The sequence below is a fragment of the Rattus rattus genome, chromosome 2, assembly GCF_011064425.1.
Source record: "Rattus rattus isolate New Zealand chromosome 2, Rrattus_CSIRO_v1, whole genome shotgun sequence".
In the NCBI taxonomy this organism is placed as follows: domain Eukaryota; kingdom Metazoa; phylum Chordata; class Mammalia; order Rodentia; family Muridae; genus Rattus; species Rattus rattus.
The window spans coordinates 36381472-36397115 of record NC_046155.1 but is presented as its reverse complement, the minus strand read 5'-3'; the positions used below and the strand labels follow the sequence as shown (position 1 = coordinate 36397115).

Here is a 15644-nt window from a genome sequence, read left to right as displayed (position 1 = left end):
TTAGTTAGGTTTTAGTTTTTAATTTACCTTACTGTAGTTGTCTCTCAGTATCCATGGGGGGTGGTTGATTCTAGTACACACATAAATACACATACCAATGTATGAGGATGCTCAGAGTCTTTTTATCAGATGTTACATGTTTGTACATAAGTTAAATACATACTTTCAGATAGCTTAAATCATCCATAGGTTACTTGCAATACTTAATACAATGTGAGTACTATGTAAGTAATTGTTATATTCTTTTTATTTGGGGAGGGGCAGAGTTGTTTGTTCTCAGACAGGCCGTAGTAGCTCAGGCTGACCTTAAGCTTGTTTTCTGGCTGAGCGGACCTTGAACTGACCTTTTTTTCCCTAAGTTCAGGATTGTTGGCATGCATCTGCCCCACCCAGCTTTGCTATGTATTGAGTCCTCTGTCTGCATGTACACCTACATGCCAGAAGAGGGCATCAGATGCCATTACAGATGGTTGGGAGCCACCATGTGGTTGCTGGGAATTGAACTCAGGTCCTCTGGAAGAGCAGACAGTGCTCTTAAATGCTGAGTCATCTCTCCAGTCCGCAACGAGAAATTAAGTTCCCAGATGTGGCCCACCACTGGTTCTTTTGTGATTGGTAGAATGCAGAAGAACTGCATGGGAAGGGTAAACTGGTTCATACTGGAATCTACTATAAGCCAAGTATGGTGGCTGAATTAGAGAATTGCAAATTAGAGGCAGGCTAGGCTATATAGTAAACCTTAAATAAACTAGACTTAGGTATGATGGTGTGCATCTGTCATTCCAAATACCCTGGAGACTGAGGCAAAAGTATTTCAAATGTGGGGCCAAACTGGGCAATTTAAGGGAGATTCCCGTCTCTAGGAAGAAAAACAGGGATGGGAGGTATAGGAGTGGTAGGCACTTGCAAGCGTGTGTAAGACCTTATGCTCAGTCCTTAGTGTTGTACATACATAATAAACTCTTAAGGAGGTCTTCGTCATATTTTAACAGTTTAGTAAATGACATTTTGAGTTTATTTTAATTCTTAATACTATAATTTCAGGATCCTCTGGCTGGTATAATTCCACGTACTCTTCATCAGATTTTTGAGAAACTTACTGATAATGGCACTGAGTTTTCAGTGAAAGTGTCCCTATTGGAAATCTATAATGAGGAGCTTTTTGATCTTTTGAGTCCGTCTTCTGATGTTTCTGAAAGGCTGCAGATGTTTGATGATCCCCGGAACAAGGTAACTCAGGGTTTGAGAAGGAAAGTTTCCAATTTTACTGTAGAGTCTTTTTTTTTTTTTTTGGTTCTTTTTTTCGGAGCTGGGGTCCGAACCCAGGGCCTTGCGCTTCCTAGGCTAGCGCTCTAACCACTGAGCTAAATCCCCAACCCCTGTAGAGTCTTTTAAAAGTCAGTGTACTTTTTCTTTATAAAGTAATAGATGTTGTTTGATATTTGATCAGAGAGGAGTGATAATCAAAGGCTTAGAGGAAATCACAGTACACAACAAAGATGAAGTCTACCAAATCTTAGAGAAGGGGGCAGCCAAAAGGACAACTGCAGCAACCTTGATGAATGCTTACTCCAGGTGAGAAGCCACCGTGTGTGCTTTTTGCTCCACTGTTTTCCTTTTGCTAAGACTTTGGAGGCATCACGTTAGGATGGGTCAGGGAATTGGGTCACAGGGATTTGTGCTGTAAGGGGAGGGAGTCCTTGGTACTTGGCATCAGATTCATAAAGAGGCTGTTGATATTGGAAGATTGTTGAAAGGAAAACAAAGATAAGGTAAATAAGTGCAGAAGTATTAATGTGCTAAGACATTCTTCTTCAAGTGATCGTATGCTGGGGGTGGTGTGGTGGATCAATGTGGAGAGGAACCAGGTATGTGTAACTAGGCCAGCTTGGGCTGTACAGTCAAAGCACAGTCTTTCTTGTTAATCTCTAACCTTTCTGTTGACTCAGAAACCAAACCAAAGCAAGGTGTGGTGGCACACATCTTTAGTGGTGGCACTTAGAAGGTGACGGCAGGTGGAAGTCCAGGCCACCCAAGGCTACAGAGTAAGAGGTCTCAAAACCAACAAAGCACAGACCAAACAAAGGAATTGAACGAAACTGTGTCTTGCAGGTTAAGTTTTAGGATAAAATGTGTAGAGCCCACACTGCCATTCAAAGGCGGCCTCTCGGCCCCCGTATGGTTTTAATAAAAGGACAATCACATGTTAATTTTCATTCTTTTGTGGAATTTGACTTTTTTTTTATTCTGGAAATTAAATCCATGTTACATGTTAGGCAAGTACTTGATCACTGAGCTATAGAAATTGAGATCAAATCTTTGTTTTAAAAAGATTTTACTTAGGAGTCAGCCCACAGATGGTCACCAACCCTCACATTCATGAAAAAGGGAGAAGGGAACAAATTTCTCTATCCTGTTTATCACCATGCCTGGTTATTTTTTTATATATATAAAACAAAGATCATTTTTTATGAATAAAAAAATTAGCTCAGCTTTTCCAAGGCAGCTTGATATTTATGTTAATTGGGTTAATCCCACAATCTTGAAGTAGAAACCTGTGGTAGGGCTGGCTGATGATATGGCCTCTTAAGGTGCTTGTCCTGCAAGCCTGGCCATCTGAGTTTGAGCCCTAGAACCCACTCATCTAACGGCAGAAGGAAAGAACCAAATTCCACGTGGAATGTGCCCTACCTCATACCCAATCCACACATAATAATACTTTCAACATTAAATCAGTAGATAATAATAGAAAAACATAAGATAAATACAACTCAGCTCCTTGTACCCTTTTTTTGTAATTTAAATAACTTATAAAATAAGAATTTTTAAAAGTACAAAGAATATAATACAAAATTACCATGTTTGCCACTGCTAGTGACATTCATAAACGCGTTGATGTTCTGGTTTGGAGCTCTCTGCTCTGAAACATTCTTCTTTTCAGATATTTGCCTGAAAATTCTTTGTATCTGTGTGTGTTGAAGGGGATAGAACCCAGGAACTGCAAAAGTTCTAGGGCAGTTTTGATAGCTTCCTTGATAGGGTCAGTATCGTAGCTAGCAGGTAGAATTTTGTCTTTCCAAGTTCTGTTTTCTGATTGATGTCTTGACCCTCCCTGGTGCATTCAGAGCTTCCTTTCCTGTTTTCAGTATTAGATGGGGAACAAATAATGTTTCTGTTGTAATGAGTAGACAACTTGATCTTGTTTTCTAGTCGTTCACACTCAGTTTTTTCTGTCACGATACACATGAAAGAAACGACAATTGATGGAGAAGAGCTTGTTAAAATTGGGAAGTTGAATTTGGTAAGCATCCTGCCTTGATGCCACTGTGCTATTCATGATTACTTCCTAGAGAAGCTTGCAATTCTCAATGGTATTTTCTTTTTTTTTTTATTTTTTTTTTGGTTCTTTTTTTTCCGGAGCTGGGGACCGAACCAGGGCCTTGCGCTTCCTAGGCAAGCGCTCTACCACTGAGCTAAATCCCAACCTTTTTTTTTTTTTGGTTTTTTTTTTTTTTCGGAGCTGGGGATCGAACCCAGGGCCTTGCGCTTCCTAGGCAAGCGCTCTACCACTGAGCTAAATCCCCAACCCTGGTATTTTCATAGTTACTTCACCAGTTAACTTTGGAGTGGGAGAAGGAATTTGTTGTGGAAAATTTATTTTGCTAGTGATTTAGAACATTGAATATAATAAAATATATAAAAGAATACAAATCTTTGAATTCAAATACAATAGATTGACATTTTTTCTTTTTAAATTAAAGGTTGATCTTGCAGGAAGTGAAAATATTGGGCGTTCTGGAGCTGTTGACAAGAGGGCCCGGGAAGCTGGAAATATCAACCAGTCCCTGCTGACTCTGGGGAGAGTAATCACTGCTCTTGTGGAAAGAACACCTCATATTCCTTATCGAGAATCTAAACTAACAAGAATCCTGCAAGATTCTCTTGGGGGACGTACAAGAACATCTATAATTGCAACCATTTCCCCTGCGTCTCTCAATCTTGAGGTAAGCCCTTTGAGAGAAAGCAGCAAGTGTGGGAAGAACTATAAGCCTTTCTTAGCTGTCATAATTTTAGAGTTCATTTACTGGCTTTATCCCATACTATAATATAGAACAATCTGGTATGATAAAAAGCTAGTTATGACTTCCAAAGTGGTCTTTTTCTTTTTTCCTTTCTTCTTTTTTTCTTTTTCTTTCTTTCTTTTTTTTTTTTTTTTTGCTAGTTTTCTTTTGAAATAGGATTTTTTATGTTTTTCAGGCCAACCAAAAACTCATGATCTCCTTGCCTCAGCTTCCAGAATGTTGTAATGGCATATGCTGCCAAACTAGTTCATAATTTTAAATTTATTTATGTATTTTTTTAATGCAAGAAGGCTCTGTCTGCATGTACACTTACATGTCAGAAGAGAGCATCAGGTCCCTTATGAGATACCATGTGGTGCTGGGAATTGAACTCAGGACTTTTGGAAGAGCTGCTCTTAACCTCTGAGCCACTTAATTCTTTTTTATGTGTACATAATTAGTTATATGAAGATAAGTATCGTGTAACACTGTTGCTGAACTCTCCATGAACCAATGTCTAGTCACCTCAGATAGAGAACACATGCCAGACCAGAGTAAAGACATCACCAGAACTCACCTTGGTGAACTAATGTGTTTTATTGGGGTTATTTACAGTAATATGGGTGAGAGATTACTTATATGATCAGATTATTCAGAGTCATCTGCATCACCAAAAGCCTCCCCACCCTCAGTGTGCCTTTGCTCATGACAGCTTAACTTGCATAACAGCTCAGCAGGCTGACAAACATCTTTCTAGCTGCATGGGCTGGTGTTTGCCTCTTCCAGGCAGCCCAGCAGTAACTCTGCTGGACTGAGAGTGTCTTTCTGGGAGGGGCCCACTGTGTCTAATCCAGGGACTGTCTGGTCTGAGGGTGTCTCTCAGCTGTCTTTACTACTTGTAATATACTTAGGCAGGGAGGGGCCTGGTGCATCTGTTTCAAGGACTTCTGAAACTTATATTTTTTTAAATCACCTGAGCATCCCTGCAATATGGAATGTAAAACTACCCTTTAGAGCATCATCCTTAATGAATTTACTTCCAAGATGGAAGATTTTATCTTTCAGGAAATTGTTATATAATAGGACATTTTGTTTATTCACAGCTGGTGGAATTCATTGAATTTAAAACTGTGTAGGAGGCTTGAGCAGATGGCTCTGTCGGTAAAGTGCTTGTCATACAAACATGAGGAGACTCAAATTCAGATCCCCAGTTTTCACTTCAAATCTAAGTTTGGTGATGCAGTTCTGGAGGCATTGAGAGGAGGAGACATTTGGATCTTTGGAGCTCACTGGCCAGCCAGTCTAGCTAGATTGACATGCTCCATTGTCATTGAGAGGCACCACCTCAAAGTGTAAGGCGGACAGTGGTAAAGACCTTGTCCCAATGGCTTTCACACTCATGCACACATGCAACACTCACAAGGATGAAATAGTTCATAAATAGATCATACATTAAACACAGAACTTATGATTGTAAGTTATGTGGTGCATTTTAAATAACAGTATCTTTATTCTCATGCTCATGCCCTCAGTAATTATTAACCTTTCCTTTTCATAACAGGAAACGCTGAGTACATTGGAATATGCTCACAGAGCAAAGAACATAATGAATAAGCCTGAAGTTAATCAGAAACTCACCAAAAAGGCACTTATTAAGGTAATTATGATCTTGTTTGTTTGTTTGGTTGGTTTTGACTTTTTGACAGGGTTTCTTTGTGTAGCCTTGGCTGTCCTGGAACTTGTTCTGTAAACCAGGCTGGCCTCAAACTCAGAGATCCATTTACCTCTGTCTCCCTAGTGCTGGGGATTAAATGCATGTACCACCACTGCCTGACAGTAATTATGAATTTTTAATGGAGTAATGTAGCCATGTTTGGCATGTCTGTAATAGGAGTAGCAACAGATCACCGTTTTTGTTCATTTTGTTTTGTTTTTGGCTTTTTTTTTTTTTTTTTTTTTTGGTTCTTTTTTTTCCGGAGCTGGGGACCGAACCCAGGGCCTTGCGCTTCCCTAGGCAAGCGCTCTACCACTGAGCTAAATCCCCAGCCCCCCCCCCTTTTTTTTTTTTTTTTAAATGGCATTCTTCTGTGTAGCCCTGGCTGTTCAGGAACTTATTTTGTAGACCAGGCTGGCCTGGAACTCAGAGATCCACCTATTTCTGCCTCTTGAGTGCTGGGATTAAAGGCCGATGCCACCACACCAGGCTAGGAATAACAACAGATCACTGGTAATGACATAAAGTTTTGTCTGAAATGTTAGAGTGTTTTCCTACCACTGATGTGTTGATATTCCTAACTTTATAATGCAGTTGACACCCTGGGTAGCATTTGTGTTTACAATTATAATTTCTGTTTGCTTTATTGAGGGGAAGTTTACACACCATGACATTTACCTCTTGTTAGCACTTATTTCAGTCGTTTTTAAAATACATTAATGAACTTGACCAATATCTATACAGATCCACTTTTAGAAAAATATTAACATGTAGTTTCCCTTTTCTGTAATGAAGTGGCCACTGATATGTCTCCCCACTCCCACTCTGTTTTGTTCTTGAGCAGAATTGTAGTTTATAGTCCAGGCTGACCGGGCATCTGTTTGCTTGTGCTTCTGTGCAGCATCTTTTGTGCTGGGATTATAGGCAGGAACCACTATGCCTGGTCTACTGTACATTTCCCTAATGACCAATGATATTGAACAACTTTCTGTACTTGTGTACTTGCTATTCGTGTGTCCTTTTTTGTTGTTTGTTTTCTTTTTCAAGACAAGAGTTTTTCTGTGTAGCCCTCCTTGTCCTAGAACTCATTCCTGTAAACCAGGTTGGTCTCAAACTCAGAGGTCAGCTTGCCTCTGCCTCCTGAATGATTGGATTAAAGGTGTGTGCGACCACTGTCTGGCTCAGATATCCCTTTTGGTGACATGTTTGTTCATGTCTTCAGCACTATTTTCCAATGGATTGTTTGTTTTTTGTTTACATTTATTTATTATATATGAGTACACTGTAGCTGTCTTCAGACACAACAGAAGAAGACATCAGATCTCATTACAGATGGTTGTGAGCCATCATGTGGTTGCTGAGATTTGAACTCAGGACCTCGGGAAGAGCAGTCAGTGCTCTTAACCACTGAGCCATCTCTCCAGCCCCAATTATTTCTTCTTTTATTGAGATGTTTACCGGTGTTTTGCCTCTGTGTGTGTGTGTGTGTGTGTGTGTGTGTGTGTGTGTGTGTGTGTGTGTGTGTGTGTGTACCACGTGTATGCTGTTCCAGTAGAAGCAAGAAGAGCGGGAGTCCACATCTTGGAACTAGAGTCAGTTATAGTCAGCACAGTGTGGGTGCTGCGAATGGAGCCTAGGCTCTCTGCAGGAGCAGTGAGGCATCTTCACTGCAGAGCCAGCTTTCCAGCCTTTGGAGTTCTAACGTATTTTAGTTTCTTTGTTGCTTATAAGGTTTCTGAATATTTGTGGTTTGCAAACATGGTTTCCAACTTTGTTGACCAGCTTTTTACCTTCACACAGGCTTTTTTTTGCAGAGCGAAAGCTTTTAATTTTTGTGCTGTTTAGTATATTAAATTCTCCAGATTTATGTGGGCCTATTTTTGGACTCTGTTCTATCCCATTCATTTATTCATCTCTTCTTCCACAAATACTTACTTCTTAGTTGTAATAGCTGTAGTTGTGTGGTAATTCTCAAAGGTTGTCCTGGTTAGTTTTTGCCAGCATGACACAAGCTATAGTGGTTTAGGAACAGGGATTCTCTGTTGATTTTATGCCCGAGCCAAACTGGCTCAGAGGCAAGCTTGTGGGGTTTTCTCAGTTAGTGATTGATGCAGGAGGGTTGAGCTCACTATGGGCGGTGCCACCCCTGGCAGATGATCCTGGGGCAAATTAGAAAGCAGGTAGAGCAAGCCAGGAGGAACACAGCCAGGAAGCAGCACTCTTCCATGTCCTCTGCTTGAGTCCTGCCTCCCGGTTTCTGCCCTGCCTTTCCTCAGTTAGGACTGTAAGATTGAGTAAACACTCCCTCCCCAAGTTTTGTTTGGTCATGGTGTTTTGATCACAGCAGTAGAGATCTTGATTATTCAAAGGTGGATAGGAGTTTATAGTGAAAACATTTTATTTTATTAAGGTCATTGAAAGACTATTTCTAAACAAATTAACATTAATTTAAAACTATAGTTATAGCTGGGGGTGGAGATCTACACATGTGATCTCAGCATTTCAACGGTTGAGACTGAAGATTGCCAAGGACAGCCTGGGTTATGGAGGGAAATCCTTTTTTTTTTAAAAGTATGCTTATAACATTTTATGCTTGAAAATTATGAACTAACATGTTTTATTTAATGCATATGCTCTCCACACTGAATGATAGAATAAAAACCAACTAAGGTGATCCCTATCTCTAACATCCTTCTTGCGCAGGAGTATACAGAAGAGATAGAGCGTTTGAAGCGAGATCTTGCAGCAGCTCGTGAGAAAAATGGAGTGTACATCTCTGAAGAAAGTTTCAGGTAAGACTTCAGTTATAGAGTTGGTTTCTAAGGTATTTTTGGTTTTTGGTTTTTTGGTTTTTCAAGACAGCATTTTTCTGTGTAGCCTTACCTGTTCTCAATCAGTAGACCAGGCTAGCCCTGAACTCAGAGATTTATTTGCCTCTGTCTCCAGAGTTCTGGGATTAAAATTCTACACTACTACTGCCTGGGTGGATTTTTTTTTTTAAGCATTTTACTTTAAGCCTACTGATAGTTTTCCTGCATGTATGTCTGTGTGCCCCATTTCAGGCAGTGCCATGGGGGCCAGAAGAGTTAGGTATCCTGGAGATGGACTTAGAAGCCCTGTGAGCTGCCATGTGGTGCTGGGAATTGAACCCAGTTCCCCAGACAGAGCTCTCCCCTGCTGAACCATCTCCCCATACCCTTATTTTTGTTTTTGGAAGTATTTTTACTGTGTATCTCCCAGACTGGCCTGAAGCTTTCTGAATCCTACGTCAGCCTCACAGTTACTGGAGTGCCAACACACCCATTTCTAAAACCATACTTTTATATAACAATAGTTTGAAGTAAAACATACTTATGCAGCAATAAGGGAATAATGTCTACTGTCCATAAGTGCTTCTTTTGGTTTGACACTAAAATGTCCTGAGGCAGTGTGACAGCTATGTGGTGCAGAGACTCATGACCGGAGTTGGGTGCCTGCAGCCCACTTCATGGAAGGAAAGACTGCTTTCACAAGTTGTCCTTCGGCCTCCACATGTGCACCACAGTATTTGTGCAGCCCCATGTGCGTATGTGTGCATGCGAGTGCACAAGCTCTCTCTCATTTTAACTGGCATGTTCTAGGAGGCAGAAATAGAAGAACTGAGTTTGATGCCAGCCAGGGCCACATAGCAAGATTGGTCTCAAAACCAAAAACTATGGTTGGTGAGATGGGTCATCAGGTAAAGGTGCTTGCTACCAAGCCTGAGGACATGAGTTCAGTTTTTAGAACCCGCATGATAGATGGAGGGAATCAACTCCAAAAGTTGTCGTCTGACTTCCATAGGTATGCTGTAATACATGCACCATCATTTTCTCTTCTTCCATGACCCCTGTCCTCTGACAGCTTTACACTTGAGCTAAACCACCAACCAGTCAGTCATTCCTGAAATTTCCCAACACTCAAGGAGTCAGCATACCACTTTAAGTGGGTCTGGAAGGCCCGTGGGTTTTGTGGTTAAAAGCGCTACTTGAGCCAGGTGTAGTGTTGAGTATCTTTAGTCTCAGCACTCAGGAGGCAAGGGCAGATCTCTGAGTTTAAGGCCAGCCTATCTTTTTTGGTTCTTTTTTTTTTTTTTTTTTTTTTTCCGGACCTGGGGCCCGAACCCAGGGCCTTGCGCTTCCTAGGCAAGCACCCTTCCACCGAGCTAAATCCCCAACCCCAAGGCCAGCCTATCTTAAGAAGAGCAAAAGCATTCATCATACTTTATTTTACTTTTTTTTTTTTTTTTTTTTTTGAGACAGGGTTTTTTTGCGTATCCCTTGCTGTTCTGGAACTTGCTTTGTAGGCCAGGCTGGCTTCAAACTCAGAGGTCTGTCTGCCTCAGCCTACTAAGCCCTGAGACTAAAGGCATGTACTAGTATGCCTGGCTTTATGTTCAATTATTTTTGATGAATTTTCTTTCTGTTGTCAGATGTTTAATTTGTAAAAGCTCTACCGCATCTTTCCTGACCTGTAGAGAATGTGGTGTCCTAATTCTGTATAGATAGATTGTCCTCAAACATTATTAGTATTATTAAAGTTTTATCTTCTCTTCATGGTCCTTTTTACTTTTTTGGTGGTTTCTAACATTTGTGTTTGTTTTCTCAAATGTTCAGTGAGTGTTAGCTGGTGTCTTAGTTTTGTGTGGAGTGAAGCTTACAGTCCTGTGGGATGACTGGAATTATGTTTGGACTTCCATCATCACATGGTTACCTTGGTTAAATTTTTTTGTGGGGCAAAGGCCAAGCCCTTCAGTCCTTCTGGGAAGACTCACCCAGTTGTCTGGTTAGAGTTTACTCTGACTGCCTTTACAGAATAGAATGGTTTTTTTTTTTTTAAATTAACTTGAGTATTTCTTATATACATTTCGAGTGTTATTCCCTTTCCTGGTTTCCGGGCAAACATCCCCCTCCCCCTCCCCCTCCCCTTCTTTATGGGTGTTCCTCCCATCCTCCCCCTTGCTGCCCTCCCCAACAATCTAGTTCACTGGGGTTCAGTCTTAGCAGGACCCAGGGCTTCCCCCTTCCACTGGTGCTCTTACTAGGATATTCATTGCTACCTATGAGGTCAGAGTCCAGGGTCAGTCCATGTATAGTCTTTAGGTAGTGGCTTAGTCCTGGAAGCTCTGGTTGCTTGGCATTGTTGTACATATGGGGTGTTGAGCCCCTTCAAGCTCTTCCAGTTCTTTCTCTGATTCCTTCAACGGGGGTCCTATTCTCAATTCAGTGGTTTGCTGCTGGCATACGCCTCTGTGTTTGCTGTTTTCTGGCTGTGTCTTTCGGGAGAGATCTACATCCGGCTCCTGTCGGCCTGCACTTCTTTGCTTCATCCATCTTGTCTAATTGGATGGCTGTATATGTATGGGCCACATGTGGGGCAGGCTCTGAATGGGTGTTCCTTCTGTGTCTGTTTTAATCTTTGCCTCTCTATTCCCTGCCAAGGGTATTCTTGTTCCCCTTTTAAAGAAGGAGTAAAGCATTCACATTTTGATCATCCGTCTTGAGTTTCATTTGTTCTAGGCATCTAGGGTAATTCAAGCATTTGGGGTAATAGCCACTTATCAATGAGTGCATACCATGTGTGTTTTTCTGTGATTGGGTTACCTCACTCAGGATGATATTTTCCAGTTCTGACCATTTGCCTACAATTTCATAAAGTCATTGTTTTTTGATAGCTGAGTAATATTCCATTGTGTAGATGTACCACATTTTCTGTATCCATTCCTCTGTTGAAGGGCATCTGGGTTCTTTCCAGCTTCTGGCTATTATAAATAACACGATGAACATAGTGGAGCACGTGTCTTTTTTTATATGTTGGGGCATCTTTTGGGTATATGCCCAAGAGAGGTATAGCTGGATCCTCAGGCAGTTCAATGTCCAATTATCTGAGGAATCTCCAGACTGATTTCCAGAATGGTTGTACCAGTCTGCAATCCCACCAACAATGGAGGAGTGTTCCTCTTTCTCTGCATCCTGCCAGCATCTGCTGTCACCTGAGTTTTTGATCTTAGCCATTCTCACTGGTGTGAGGTGAAATCTCAGGTTGTTTTGATTGCATTTTTATGACTAAAGATGTTGAACATTTCTTTGGGTGTTTCTCAGCCATTCGGCATTCCTCAGCTGTGAATTCTTTGTTTAGCTCTGAACCCATTTTTTTTTTTTTTTGGTTCTTTTTTTTGGAGCTGGGGATCTAACCCAGGGCCTTGCGCTTCCCTAGGCAAGCGCTCTACCACTGAGCTAAATCCCAACCCCTGAACCCATTTTTAATAGGGTTATTTGTCTCCCTGCGGTCTAACTTCTTGAGTTCTTTGTATATTTTGGATATAAGCCCTCTCTGTCTGTTGTAGGATTGGTAAAGATCTTTTCCCAATCTGTTGGTTGCCGTTTTGTCCTAACCACAGTGTCCTTTGCCTTACAGAAGCTTTGTAGTTTTTTTTTTTTTCGGAGCTGGGAACCGAACCCAGGGCCTTGCGCTTCCTAGGCAAGCGCTCTACCACTGAGCTAAATCCCCAACCCCAGCTTTGTAGTTTATGAGATCCCATTTGTCGATTCTTGATCTTAGAGCATAAGCCATTGGTGTTTTGTTCAGGAAATTTTCTCCAGTGCCCATGTGTTCCAGATGCTTCCCTAGTTTTTCTTCTATTAGTTTGAGTGTGTCTGGTTTGATGTGGAGGTCCTTGATCCACTTGGACTTAAGCTTTGTACAGGGTGATAAGCATGGATCGATCTGCATTCCTCTACATGCTGACCTCCAGTTGAACCAGCACCATTTGGATGGTTTTGAGAATGGTTTTAAGAATGGGTTTTAGTTCCGAGGAGTCGACATTTATTACATTTGCATTCAAATGCCTGGCTCCTCAAGGTGAGCAGTGAGAGAGAAGCTGAAGGTCTCGTGCAGTTAGCAGACTCCTGTCTCTAAGGAGGGAGGTTTGTTGGACGCACTTTACACAACATTCTTAACACTAATTTGAGCATATGGAAGGTGAAACCCATGTCATTCAAGTCTACGAAATGAAATGGGCCTGTGAAGATTTGCAAAAGATAGCATTTGTTTGTGTTTGAAAATGAAAATCTAAGGTAATAAAATGCCTTTGAGAAATTTGTCGTGAGAAAAAAAAGATTCTTAAAACCTGACCTTTCCCTTTGCATTTTGCCTTTTTAGTATTTTTTTGTTCTTGTTAATTCCATCAGTCTATGAATAAAGATTCCTAAAGCTTAAAAGTTTTCCTAATACACCCTGTCTCAAAAGGAAAAAAAGAAAAAGAAAGGAGGAAACAAATGAGTTTTCCTGATATAATCCATGCATAATTCATATGACTTGAAAGACACTTAGTTCCTGAGTGAGCCTGAAAGGTTCTACTGGTGTTTAGGTCTGAGAACAAGATGGGACCTGTAACTTGGGTCTTCTCCACTGCTCCCTGCTGCTACAGTTCCTGTGCACATTTGCTAAGATGTCATGGTGTAGAATTCCCAGAGAAATCCCTTTAAAATGCAGCCAGGACTTTCTAGCACTTACAGTGTATTAAGATCTGAATTAAGCTCACTAGATTCCAGGCCACTTGGCTTTTCTTCTTGCATTATAAACCAAGTCACAGTTATATTAAATGTTCTACAAATCTCACCCAGGACCTTTTGTTAATCTTGAGCATGGGATGCTGGGTGATCTCACCCCACATACAGATGGCAAGTGTGGTAACAGGCAGGTAATTCCTCAGCTACTATGTTGCTTCAGGAGAATCTTGTGCCGTTTTCCCTCCTTCCTCCCCCTTCTTCCTCCTCCTCCTTCCTCCTCCCTCCCTCCCTTCTCCCTCCCTCCCTCCTTCCTTCCTCCCCTCCTCCTTCCTCCCTTCCTTCCTTCCTTCCTCCTTCCTCCTCCCCCTTCCTCCCCCCCTCCCTCCCCCTCCCTTCCTTCCTTCCTTCCCTTCCTCCCCTCCTCCCTCCCTCCCTCCCTCCCCTTCCTTCCTTCCTTCACCCTCCTCCCTCCCTCCTTCCTTCCTCCTCCCCTCCTCCTTCCTCCTCCTTCCTCCTCCTTCCTCCTCCTCCCTCCCCCTCCTTCCTTCCTTCCTCCTCCCTCCCTTCCTCCCTCCTTCCTCCCTTCCTCCTTCTTCCTTCCTCCCCCCCCCTCCTTCCTTCCTTCCTCCCTCCCTCCCTCCTTCCTCCTCCCTCCTCCCTCCCTTCCCTCCCTTCCTTCCTCCTTCCTCCCCTCCCTTCCTCCCTCCTTCCTCCTCCCTTCCTCCCCCTCCCTTCCTTCCTCCCTCCCCTTCCTCCTCCCTCCCTCCCCTTCCTCCCCCTCCTTCCTCCTCCCTCCCTCCTTCCTCCCTTCCTTCTTCCCTTCTCTCCTTCCTTCCTTCCTTCCCCCCTTCCTCCCTCCCTTCCTCCCTTCTCTCCTCCCTTCCTTCCTCCCTTCCTCCCCCTCCTCCTCCTTCCTCCTCCTTCCTCCCTTCCTCCCTCCTTCCTCCTTTTCCCCTTCCTCCTCCTTCCTCCCTCCTTCTCCCTCCCTTCCTCCTTCCTCCCCTCCCTTCTCCTCCTTCCCCTCCCTTCCCTCCCTTCCTCCCCTCCCTTCCTCCCTCCTTCCTCCCTCCTTCCTCCCTCCCTTCCTCTCCCTCCCTTCCTCCCTCCCTTCCTTCCTTCCTCCCTCCCTTCCCCTCCTTCCTCCTCCCTTCCTCCCCTCCTTCCTCCCTTCCTCCCTCCCTCCCTTCCTCCCCCTTCCTCCTCCCTTCCCCCTCCTTCCTCCTCCCCTTCCTTCCTTCCTCCCGTCCTTCTTCCCTGCCTCCCTCCCTTCCTTCCTTCCTTCCCTTCCTTCCTGCCTTCCTCCCTCCCTTCCTCCCTTCCTCCCTTCCTCCCTCCCTCCCTTCCTCCCTTCCTTCCCTCCTTCCTCCCTTCCTCCCCTCCTCCCTCCCTCCCTCCCTTCCCCCCTCCCCTCCTCCCTCCCTTCCTCCCTCCTTCCTCCTCCTCTTCCTTCCTTCCTCCTCCCTTCCTTCCTCCCTCCTCCTCCTCCCTCCCTTCTCCCCTCCTCCTTCTCCCTCCCTCCTTCTCCTTCCTCCTTCCTTCCTTCCTTCCTTCTTCCTTTATTCCTTCCTTATTGGCATTTATTTTTCTTCTTGTAGTAAATAATCATATTGTGCTATATTTGTGGTTGAAAAAAAATAAAACAGCATTGCCACTAAAAAACTTCAGTTTTATTATTGTAATTACAGCACTGTTTAATTCAACATTTTTTAAAAATGTATTAGCAGATCCTTCTGATTTTTCCTCATGTTTTCTCCACTAAAACAGAAACATTAAGGGTTCCCATAGTATATAGTTAACAAAGATTACAAAAGATTGTGGTCTCTATTTAAGAATTCATGTTCCATGCACCAAAAATTTAGACTGCTTTCATGGATTTGATTCTGTCATGTGCACCCCTGGGCCAAGTCCAGTCTGACACCTGTGAGAATCTCCTGCACTTAGATGAAGTGGCTTCACCTGGGTGGGGCAGATGGGACTGAGAGGGTAGGGAGTGGTGGCACACACCTTTAATCTCAGCGCTTGGGAGGCAGAGGTATTCAGATCTCTGAGTTCCAGAACAGCCAGACAAGGCTAAGCAGAGAAACCTGTCTTGAAAAACAACAATAAAAAGAATGTAGTTATAAGAATGCACAAAATCTTTAATACCAAAAGCAAACAAATGCACCTTAATATGTTCCAACCAGCAAACATCTCTAAGGTAGTACAGTCCTGTTTTTATTTTATTTGGGATGCAAAGGCAGGGACAGCTATCCATCCTTTCAGCAAGATACCAGGGCATCATCCTGTTGAGTCTACTGGTACCCTGAAGGGACATTGGCCTTAGCACATACAGTTTTTGTT

The 15644-nt window shown here is 42.9% G+C and overlaps 1 protein-coding gene across 1 annotated transcript in view; it reads left to right on the top strand.

The window, feature by feature from the left end:
• The window catches only part of Kif11 (kinesin family member 11), a 47707-nt gene that overhangs the window by 10381 nt on the left and 21682 nt on the right, over positions 1-15644 (top strand). Inside the window, exons 5-10 of the mRNA XM_032891852.1 lie at positions 1045-1230; positions 1451-1575; positions 3211-3301; positions 3762-4004; positions 5623-5718; positions 8479-8567. Of these exons, the coding sequence (XP_032747743.1) occupies positions 1045-1230; positions 1451-1575; positions 3211-3301; positions 3762-4004; positions 5623-5718; positions 8479-8567 (830 nt within the window). The remainder of the gene's footprint in view (positions 1-1044; positions 1231-1450; positions 1576-3210; positions 3302-3761; positions 4005-5622; positions 5719-8478; positions 8568-15644) is intronic.